Source organism: Grampus griseus (genome assembly GCF_964374135.1).
Source record: "Grampus griseus genome assembly, chromosome: 19".
NCBI lineage: Eukaryota > Metazoa > Chordata > Mammalia > Artiodactyla > Delphinidae > Grampus > Grampus griseus.
Genome location: NC_139013.1, coordinates 29,736,765 through 29,748,456, shown reverse-complemented (window position 1 = coordinate 29,748,456; position 11,692 = coordinate 29,736,765). Strand labels below are relative to the sequence as shown.

The 11,692-nt window shown below is 39.8% G+C and overlaps 1 protein-coding gene across 1 annotated transcript in view; it reads right to left on the bottom strand.

The window, feature by feature from the left end:
- Positions 1-2,228: 2,228 nt before the first annotated feature.
- LPCAT2 (lysophosphatidylcholine acyltransferase 2) overlaps positions 2,229-11,692 on the bottom strand; it is a 62,290-nt gene continuing 52,826 nt past the window's right edge. Inside the window, exons 12-14 of the mRNA XM_082677769.1 lie at positions 11,353-11,451; positions 6,128-6,263; positions 2,229-2,626 (exon numbers count right to left, since the gene is read on the bottom strand). Coding sequence (XP_082533895.1) covers positions 2,442-2,626; positions 6,128-6,263; positions 11,353-11,451 — 420 coding nt within the window. The 3' untranslated portion in view covers positions 2,229-2,441. The remainder of the gene's footprint in view (positions 2,627-6,127; positions 6,264-11,352; positions 11,452-11,692) is intronic.

Below are 11,692 nucleotides of genomic sequence, written 5' to 3'. Positions count from 1 at the left end.
GGTATAACAATTTACCAAAAATGAAAAAGTCCATTCAAGTGAACAGAAAAGAAAAAAAGAATTATAAACATGTATGCTTTCCTAGGGGATGGCTTCTTACTAGTGTCTTTTAACCCTCTTTAGTGATTCCTTTATAAGAATTCCACAAGGACCTTTGTGGTCGAGAGCCCATTTGTTCCAATACAGTCAATGGTGTATCAATTAACTGGCATCAACTAACCACCTTGCATCTGTAACAGTCTGAAAGGGAGAGCTCCTGAGTCTGGGAGTCAGATATCTGTACTGCTGTGCCTCATGCAGACAGCAGACCATGTGTCTTCTAAAAGGGGCTCTTTTAAATATCCATTAGAGGTAGCACTACTAGCGATCACACTCAGCCTTCCAACACTCTAAAAGCATTGGCAAAGGAGAATTAAATATGCATAATGCAAGCAACTTGTTCTATAAGCATTCAGTATGCTGTTATCCTTCAATAGAACTGTTCTGATGGAAATTTTTATGGTCTTTATAGGTCTTAGGATCCAGTATTTCTCATTTCAAGGAGTAACCTCGTTTTTTCAAACTATTATATAAAACCACAGTGCATTTAACTGATTTAGTTAAATTTAATTTCTTACTTTAAATTCTAAGAGGAGAAAAAACTCTTTGAAGGAAATCTTTGTTTAGATGGCATAAAAGTAGAGGCCTCCTTGGTAGTAGACTGACAGTCATGACTTGTGTTATTACATACACCCTACCAGTCAAAAGTCAACTTCTTTAGGAATAATAACTATTGCTGCTTTGGCTAAAATTTGAGTCTTTCATTAGAGTAAAATTATGTCTGACATTTCATAAGGCTTAAATGCAAACAAAAATGATTAATCACATTCATAAATATGCAAACTTACGTTCAAACCATGATATTAAAAAGGTATATTACATTTGAGACAAAATGGCAAAACCAGAATTTTTAATTGCCAAGAATTTTATGTAGCAAGTTTGTTCAGTAACATAATAAAATAGGAATATTACATTGGCAGAAGTGGAGTTAAAGAACATAAAATATTACTTTAAAACAGGAAAACAATGGGATCACTTTCAAGAGCCTCACAGCAAGCTTGTAATTTAAAATGCTACCTTTTCATGATTAATGGGATTAATATGTGGGTTTTCTGTGATAAAAATCATGGTACCTGAGTAATACATACATTCAATTGCATATGACAACCAATATTATAAAGATGTACTTTCCTAATTACTTAAGAAATTGTTTTCAGCTTATTCAATGCTCTGTCTAAATAGCTTAAGATATGTAAAAAGCAAACAATCGTACTGTTTCACCCTTCATACTTAAGGATGAAACTTTTTAGTAAGCATGTGTGACTATAATAAAATAGCACTTGAGGGAAATTATTGCTTAACCTAAAGGAAAAAAATATCACCGTTAAATTCCTGCCTGGGGGTTAAATTGTGGTCTTGCATTAATAAAGTAGGTTTTTGGATTCCTTAGCTTTCGGTGATAATTTGGAACCTTTCGTATTTTCCCTGTAGATATTTCAGGCAAGCTCTAAAATTTGAGAGGACACAATAAAATAAAACTCCCACTTAGATGATAAAATATATTAATTCTAATAATATATAAATAAAGTAAATCTGATTCATTTACTGGGCAAGGGCTACATTCTAAATTACCCAACTCAAATTAAACTAAACTCTGTGGCAAACAATTTTTCTCGTTAGGCAATTAATGTTACCTTCGATAAGGCAATTCCCACACAGCCTTTGGCCATAGCTGTTGTCTTTAAAACAAAGTTCTCAATCTGTAGATCATGCAAAAGGTTATGATCTCCTTAGCAGGTGGTTAAGGAAATCTGCAATAGGGATGCATGGTCAAGAGAATATGAGTTTTTAAGAAGTCTCATCTAATTAGCGGAGCTCTCCCTTCCAATCCCCCCATGTTTAGTGATCCAAGAAACTGAAATGCAAATGGAAAAAATGAATCTGTGAAGTTAAAGGTATAAAATTCTGCAACGTTCCTCAGACTCTTCATTCTTATTTCTAGAATGGGAAGGGATTAAAGCTAACCTTATTTCTTTAGAGGAAAGTAAATGAAAAATTATTTATACTTTTAAAACTTTTTGCAGCGTTGATTAATGCTCATCAGTAAATAAGGGAGACCATTTCATTCATTTGGATATGCAAATTAGCCTGGAAAATCCATAAAAACATCTTTATTGCCAATAAGCCCATCAGTATAGCAAAATATAATGTAAAAGAAAATGAATATTACTTGATAAACACATGTGAATAGAAGCATTTCAATAAGAAAATCTATCATTTTTTTATAAAAAAGCTTTCTATTTTAAACATCATTACTCAATCACAAATAAAATACTATGAGTAAATGCCTTTGAAATTTCAAGTAAAAGCCACCGCATTTTCCTTATTAGGAATGTTTGCTTTCAGTCGTCCTTTTTGTCTGAGGTACTCTCTTCATGACTTTCAGGGCTGACTTTATTACTTACGACTGAGGGAGTTGCTTGGACTTCTTCTGGTAATGAAAACACATGGCACGTCTGGAGGTCTAAGTAGGTTGTAAATATCTTAGCATATTCTGGATGCTTTAGGGCAAAACTTTTAAATTCCTCTAAAAGAGGAAAAAAAACAAAATCCAATAAATTGAGGTGAATCTTCTTTTGGCATGATGCAGATTAACATATGATCTTAATAATACAATGATCGTAAAAGTCTATTACTCAACCCCTTTAAATTATACAACCACTTTGGGAGATAGTTTTTTCCATTAGCTAGTCAAGTTGAAGATATGCATACTTTATTCCAGGGTATATAAGTGAGAGAATTTGTGCGTATTGTGCTCTGGGAGACAGGTATGAGAATGTTCATAGCAACATTATTCATAATAGGTAAAAAATGGAAACAATTCACATGTTTGTCAACAGTTGGAATGGCTAAGTAAATCATGGCATATTTGTGGAACAAAGTGCCACACAGCAATGAAGATGAATGAATAGCTGTGTTGTAACAATGTGGATGAATCTTAAAACCATAATGTTGAATGAAAAAAGCCAGATGCAAAGGAACACATATTGTATGAGACCATTATGTAAAGTTCAAAAACTTAGGCAAAACTAAAATATATTTAAAGATGTGTACTTTTGTGGTGAAATGCTAAAACAAAGCAGGCAAAGATTCCTTTTTAAGTCAGGTCAGCAGTTCCCTCCTTCAAGACAGAGGAAGGGGTTCTATTTGGGAATAGGCACATGGAGGCTTCTAGAGTTATTGAAAAGCTCTATTCCTTGACCTGAGTGGTAGTTACACAAGGGTTCATTTGTAAAACTTTGTTGTGCTCTATGTTTATGTTTTATGTAATTTTATTATTTTTTTGTAATAGAAAATGTTAACAAAATTTATTACCCAGGACTCTCTATCACTGGCTTTTAAAACTATTTTAACCTTTAACTCTGGTAAAGAAATAAACCATCTTGAAAAGCTGAGCCCTGACTTATGATCAGTAAGGGCAAGTAGCGTGTACAATATTCACTAATCATATCACAAGACCCCTGAGTAGTAGGCCTCCTTTTATCTCAGGTGTTTGAGATTTAGGAAGTGAGGTAGAGTATAGAAGGCTTACAAAATTAACCATCAGAATTTGAACCCAAGCCTCCGGTAACCTGGAGTTTCTGAAATATGATGCTACCCTCAAGTTTGACATTTCTCTCTCCTCTTCTGTTTGGACGGAGAAAACTTTATTGAGCTTATATAGCAAAGTGAGCTTGGTCTTTGAATCAGCTTGCTATTTGACTCTATAATAAAAGGTTTTAAACCCAATACCCTATTTCTATCCATTCACTAAAAAAAAAAAATCCTCTGATAACCAAGTGTCTACTTCATGGCACATTAGACTATTTAGCAACTCTTGAAGATAAAAACAGGTCTTAGTGATGAGGAAGTCACCAGATAGAGCCCAGATCATTCTTTGCAATTACAACATTATTTTGCATTGACAGAGCACTTTATATTTCCAAATCAGGCAAGCTATTAATTGTTCTTTCTTAACATCCAAAATAAAGATTTATCTGAATGAGTCTATTTCAATGACAAAGATACAGAGGACGTAAGTGACTTCTAAGATACGTGGGCAGGAGTGTTGATCTACTGAAACCACGAGCTTTAATTTTAAGACTTGTGCTCTGGTCAAAAGATCAAGGCTCTCTGTCCTCTTTGGGGATGCTAGTGGCATTAAAGAGTAACTCATTTCTAGAAGTGCTGAGAGCTGGCAATAAGTAGAATTTGGGCATTAATTTGGCTAAAGGAAAACCAAGAATGAAAACAATTTAAACTACCACATTTAAATAATGTAAATGGATACATTCATGATACATTTCTATACCTATTCTTTCATAAAATCATACTTAAATACCTCAAACATTCCTGCAAAAAAAAGTGGGCTTGCATAATATTGGGGAAAGGGAGATATTCTGTGTATTCTAAAAAGAAAAAGGTTGAACTCCAAAAAACAGAGTAGATTTCCCTAAAAACATACTAAAACTGACAGGTAAAAATATGACTACCTACAAATAATTCTTAGTATTAGTTTCCATTGAAATAGCTATTCCAAATACTTTTTAAAAATTTGTAGTTTGGAGTAATACAGAGTATTAACTATGCAATGAAAATGGTCAGCGAATTAGTACACATGGGGTTTTTGACTCTTAAGTTTTTTTTTTTTTTTTTTTTTTTTGTGTGTGGTATGCGGGCCTCTCACTGTTGTGGCCTCTCCCATTGCGGAGCACAGGTTCCGGATGCGCAGGCTCAGCGGCCATGGCTCACGGGCCCAGCCGCTCCGCAGCAATGTGGGATCTTCCCAGACCGGGGCACGAACCCGTGACCCCTGCATCGGCAGGCATACTCTCAACCACTGCACCATCAGGGAAGCCCAGACTCTTAAGTTTTATATCAGTATCTACTTGCCATTTTATCTTTTTTTTTTTTAAATGAACTTAATAGATAAGTACACTTAATTACCTAAAATAGAATAAGGACAGCCAAAATGACAGTAATTAAAAACAGAAGAGTAGGGCTTCCTTGGTGGCACAGTAGTTGAGAGTCCGCCTGCCGATGAGGGGGACACGGGTTCATGCCCCGGTCCGGGAGGATCCCGTATGGGGCCCGTGAGCCATGGCCGCTGAGCCTGCGCATCCGGAGCCTGTGCTCCGCAACGGGAGAGGCCACAACAGTGAGAGGCCCGCGTACCGCAAAAACCAAAACAAAACAAAACAAAAAACAGAAGAGTAAGAGAAGTCTATGAACTAATTCCCCCATCCCATGAAAGTTATCGGGTTGAAACTCTTTGAACACCAGAAGGAAAAAGGCATTCAAGAGGAATCCCCCTCTGGCCCATGAGAGAAGACTGGGGAAGATAAGCCACGCTGACAACTACGACCATATCAAAGCTAAGGCAGAGGCCTCTCCACTGAGGTGTGTTTCCCAAGGACACTGTGAAACTGATGAACCATCCCTTCAGCCCTTAGGGGACTTGTCTTCATGTGTGGACTCGAGCCATCAGGAGAAAGGCTGGTCACTGGTGGACGGACCTGCCACTTGGCCACAAGGTCTTCCTCCACGATAGTCCCTACCTCACAGGGGTGCCATCAACATGATGTGAGATAATGAACGTGAAAGCTCATCTAAGCCACTAACAGGAAACATTAATAGATGGTTTAGCTACTGTTATTACTGTGGGTGCCTCAGTCCATATCCCTCTACTGTGGCTACAACTCTGACATTCTCTAGTAGATGATCTTAGGTAAGTCACCTAAATTCTTTGCATCTCAGTAACATAAGAATAATGAAGAGTACTGATTGAATAGGCTTGCTATAAAGAATAAATGAATTAATACATATAAAATGTGTGAAGAGTGCTTAGCATACGGTAAGTCCTCAATAATTAGCTTCTACCATTACACCACTACTACTATTATTACTATCATCATCATTGTTACTATTACTTCTATTGTTAACGTATTAGTGGGGGGAAACAACACTCTTGTATGAGGGTCAGTCATAGTCTGGATGTACACTGTATACTGTACAGTACACCGAACCAGGAGCCAAACTGCCTACTCACCATATGAAACAGAATCCCCCTGGGCTATTTCCTTGAAGAGACCAGAAACATCAAGGTCAGGCACTCCAAGGGAAGCCTGCATAATGGTGGCGAACTCTTCCTCTGTTATGAAGCCATCCTCGTCAACATCAAAGAGCTGAAGGAAAAAGAAAATAAAGCCTAAGAATGAGCTCCTCCAGAGCAATGGTGGTATGTAATAATCTTAAAAAATAAACTGTTTAGTAATTCAGACATTCATTGTGTGGGGGGCTAGGGATATATGTCCATAAGTATGGTATCTGCTGCCTTCACAATACTTATAGTTTAGTGGTAGAAAGAGATAGGATTAAAATAGGGGCTATAGGGACTTCCCTGGTGGTCCAGTGGTAAAGAATCTGCCTTATAATTCAGGGGTGCAGGTTTGATCCCTGGTGAGGGAACTGGGATTCCACATGCCGCAGGGCAACTAGGCCCGCACGCCACAACTACTGAGCTCTCGCGCCTTAACTAGAGAGACCCCATGCCACAAACTACAGAACCCACGCTCCCTGGAGCCTGTGTGCCACAACTAGAGAGAAGCCCGTGCGCTGCAACAAAAGATCTTGTGTGCCGCAGCCAAAAATAAATAAAATAATAAATAAATCTTTAAAGAAAAATACGGGCTACGACCATAGTAAGTACAAAAGCACATGGAAAAAATAGGGGATATAACCATAGTAAGTACAAAAGCACATGGGAGTCCTGTGTAAACAAGACGAATCCTACCCGGAGAGGTCAGGGAAGGCTTTATGACATTTGAGTTGGGTCTTAAAACATGAAGAGATGTTCCCAGAACATACAAGTACTGGCAGGCAATTGCCTGGGGCTCAAGTCAGGAGAGAGAAAGGCAAGCAAGGATCAGATCATGACGGCCATATAAGGCCTCATCTACCCCTGCAGGATTATGATGGGAAGGGCTGTGGGGTGATTGCCTGTGAACTGAGGGAGCTCTGAGGCAAAGTGTGGAGGATGGAGAGAGGGCAGAAAGTTGAAAGGACTAGAGGCATGAAAAACAATTAAGAGTCTGGGGTGGAGAAGCAGGAAGGGCAGGAAGAGACAGAATTTATAAGGAAGCAAAGACAGGACTTACATATCAGTTAGAGGTCTGTAGTGATGGAAAAAAAGGAGCTAAAGACGGCTGAGGGATTCTAGCTTGGGCAAATGGGTGAAGGAGGGTTATGTTACCAAGAGTGGGAAAACAGGTTCCCAATGAGATCAAGGGTTAGACCTGGAGAGCTTAAATTTGAGTCAGAAGTGCCAGGAGGAAGTTAAGATTGAGCACATCAGCTCAGGAGAGTGATGAGGCTTCAGCTATGAATTCAGGTAAAGATTGAAACTACAAGTGTGTTTGAGCTTCTCTGTGGAAAGTGCACAAAGTAAGGCAGAGCCCTGGGAACAGCAAGAGTTGAGGTGTGTGCAGGGAAGAGGAACCGGCCAGAAAAACTCAGAAGCAGCAGCCAGAGACATGGAGAAGCAGAAAGAAAGAGCATGCATCTTGGAAGCTAGGGAAGGTTTTCAGCAAAGAGGAAGAAACTCTGAGTGTGGTAATGGCCAACAGAGTAAAATGGCATAGGAAGGCCAAGCAAGAAGCAAGAAGGTTTGCTGGATTTGGCAATTAGGAGATCCTGGCGACGGATGGTAACAGGAATCAAGCAATGATTAGAGAGGTGAGGCATGGAGGCAACAGGCATGGCTCTTCTTTTAAGAAATTATGGAATAAAGCACAGGAGATAAATGGGGTAATAACCACGTACAAAAGGAGGCTGCCTTCAGGAAGGGAGAGACAATATGTTTATAGGCAGAGGGGAAAGGGTGGGATAGTCTAAAAGTCAAGCAGCAATGCAGGGGTAACTGATAGATAATTAATATGCCATATTCATAATCCTCTCCAGGGTATTAACATTTTTTCATGATATCAACACTGACTCTTTGCAGGCACTGATCCAACATGTTCAAATCACTTTACACACTCATTGAACCCTAATAATAGTCTTATGTAAGGGGGGGTGTTGTTATTAGCCCTATCTCACAGATGAGAAAGCTGAGCAACAAGGAAGCCAGGTAACTTTCCCAAGGTCACACAGCTTGTAAATGGTCAAGCTGTCGCCCAAATGCAGGCAAATATCTACAGTTCCTGCTGTTAAGGTATCCACTTCTGACCAAATACACGATCAAAAACAGGCATTGGATGAGGTGTGATAATCATGAGAAGAACAATAAGCAAATACTGAATAGTGTTTTAATTGTTCACTAGGGTGGGGGGAGAAGAATATAATTCGAAGTTGTGATTTGCTGCTCCCAGATAAGAAGGCACTGGGACGCCTAGTCCATTTTCTACTACTCAGCCCCTAAATGGACGATAAGATAGCTGGAAAGCGCAAAGTGAATTAGCTAGCATTTGTTTTCACAACAGTAGCCCCGGGGCTCTTTATGGGCCTTGGACTTCAGGCGCTAACTGCCAGGATTCAGTCACAACCTCCCCCCACCTTCTCACAAACTCTAATTTTTCTGTAAAAGTCTTCCATTCCTAAAGAATTCTCACCAACTTATCAAATCATCTAAATTTGGTCCTTTGATGGCTCTTCCGTCTGTGTAAGTTTCCTTCACACGTCCATTCTGGGGACTTTTACTTCCTCTCCATTTGTCCTTTGTCACAACTACCCCACGAAAACCCCTCCATTTCTCTCAATTCCTCATCGCTCCCAATAGCCTCCCTACTACAGAGTTCCCAGATCTAAGGTAAATCTCATGATCTGGGCTCTGGTAGAAGTTTTAACACCCCATTTTCCTTGGAGAATGGGGGAGCGATATCTCCCCAGTGCACGGAATGCTGTGGGACTCTGCATCAAAACATCCTGTCTTTCCTAGCAAGCACATGGTCCAAGACCATTTGGACTCTGCCTGGAATTTGAATGATGAACAGCGTTGGAGTTTGCTCACTCTAACAGCAGTGCCCAAGGGAGATGTAGAGCAGCTCCCGCAGCTGGGACCTCTGGAGCTGCCTGCTTTGGAGTATTCCCTGGAGCCTGCTTGCTGTCCTCACAACTGATTCCTCCACCAGAGTCTATGCCGACTGCTTACAACTGAAGAATGCTGACTAATATTCTACCTCTAAAGGTCACCGTGATGATGAAATATGATCAAAGATGGGAAGTTAACTGTGAAGTGTTATCCAAATAAAAGGATGTGAATGCATTCTGTATATATACAAAATGATACTACTAAATGAAAAATAGAAGCATGCCAAAATAATTTTCAAAAACATCATACAGGGACTTCCCCGGTGGCACAGTGGTTAAGAATCTGCCTGCCAATGCAGGGGTCACTGGTTCGATCCCTGGTCCGGGAAGATCCCACATGCCGTGGAGCAACTAAGCCCGTGCGCCACAACTACTGAGCCTGCGCTCTAGAGCCCGCGAGCCACAACTACTGAGCCTGTGAGCCACAACTACTGAAGCCCACATGCCTAGAGCCTGTGCTCCACAACAAGAGAAGCCACTGCAGTGAGAAGCCCGTGCACCGCAACGAAGAGTAGCCCCTGCTCGACGCAACTAGAGAAAGCCTGCACACAGCAACGAAGACCCAACATAGCCAAAAAATAAATAAATAAAATAAAATAGGCAAATAGACACTTAAACAAAACAAAACAAAACGAAAAAACCAAAACATCATACACCCCTGAGAAGGATAAAAAAATAACCAAAGTAAAACATGACACTTGCTTTACTGAAGAAAAGAGCTAATTATAGTTTTAGGTTCTTCTTTCCTCTCCCTGTCCCCCCTCAAAACCAAGGTCTAGGCAAGAGAAAAATCTCAGGACTTCTTTAAAGACAATAATTACTATGATTAAGGGCCAAATTTTCTATCAGGTCTTTCATTGGTAAACCCAAAGTGACCACTTGCCCAGCTGACCTTATAATCACACAGACAATCTCAGAACAGAAACAGAAATGTCTGGGTTGGAATAAGTTAGCTATGCGTATAATTTTAGGTTTTATGATGAATAAGTCTGTAAAAGTTTTCAGCTTGGAAAGAGTTCTGGCCCTTGCCTTGAGACCATCTGCTAAGCATCAACCTCTTACGTTCTTTATAGGCCTAGCAGTTAACTCAGTTGAAACCAATCTGAAATAAAAAGTCAACCTGGGGACTCCTCTGTCAAGGACAGAACACATGGAAATTCGTGAGGCTAACCCAGGTGGCCTCTAAGACGTGAGAAAGGACTCTGGGAGGAAGAGAGTCTTTCTAGATGATAGAGGGGAAAACACTTGTTGAGGACACAGTGGGATATTCTTCTCAGAGAAAATAAGGAAGAAATAAGAGTAGGAAAGAGGCATGGGGAAGGTCCTCAGCTGTTATGGTGGATGAAGCAGAGACTCAAAGAGCTGTATGATAAGATTCCACATACACAGCTTGGTAAGTGAGATCAAGTTTTTGTTTTACTTGAGAGCAGATCATGTAAGATTAAAATATGGAAGGGAACATCCCATTCAAATACTAATTAGATAAAGCACGTTTCATCTCCAAAGAACCAAAACACACTTTGGGAATGTACTCTTCCCTCTCCTTTTTGCATATATAAGTGATAAAATGGAATCTGAGTTCTCATAATTCAAACCTCCATTAAGTTCTGCTAGGGATGGGGGACATGGATTTTATTCATCTGCCCCTCAACCCCCCATACTGCTGTGACAATATATGTGATATACAGGAAAACACATAGGGTGGAAACTTGAGACATTTATGATGGTATTCACCTGACACCACCACAACAAAGTAAACTCCATCGGGAAAAGATCACCTAAAATATCTCTGACATACAGAGTGAGAAAATAAGGATGGATCAGAACTTTCTGCCTGGTGAATTGGGATGACTAGAGACAGGTGGTGTTTATTTATAAACCTCACTTTGGGGCTCCAAAATGGGGAGGCTGAAAAGAAATAATTTTTAAACTAATTTATGAAATCACCTGCTCTTCAATTTTAATGCTGTTAACTAGGCTGCTTCCAAAGACTTTGTTTTTGCTTAAATGGATGCTTGTCTTTTCTTTATTCTCGGTAGCGATTGTCTTAATCACATTGCCCTCGTGTACATGTCACAGCAGATCTATAAACACTCGTAATAGATGCACTGATTTTCAGATAATACACTTAGAGTCAACACTTGTTTACGAGACAGACCAAGATGATTTCAGTGGGGCTGACAGTACCTTAAATGCCACCTGGATGATCTCCTCTGTGTTGGCAGGGTTGCACAGGACAGCCAGGCCAATTACATACTCTCGGAAGTCGATACTGCCATCATGGTTCTGTGAAAGGATGGTAGAAATCAGTTAGCAGGGCCACTGGTTGAATGACTATTAATCACAGCCCACAAGGTGAAATTCAGACATGCCACGCAGCTCAGCCTCGTCATGCACTGAGCCAATTTGGAAAAATGTTCGCACTGAGATAGAACAGCTAGTGAGTGGCCCACCTATTCCCAACTCAGAAGGAAGAAAAATATATTACTGTTGAGTGATCAATATAAACATTTTATCACTGAGGCTC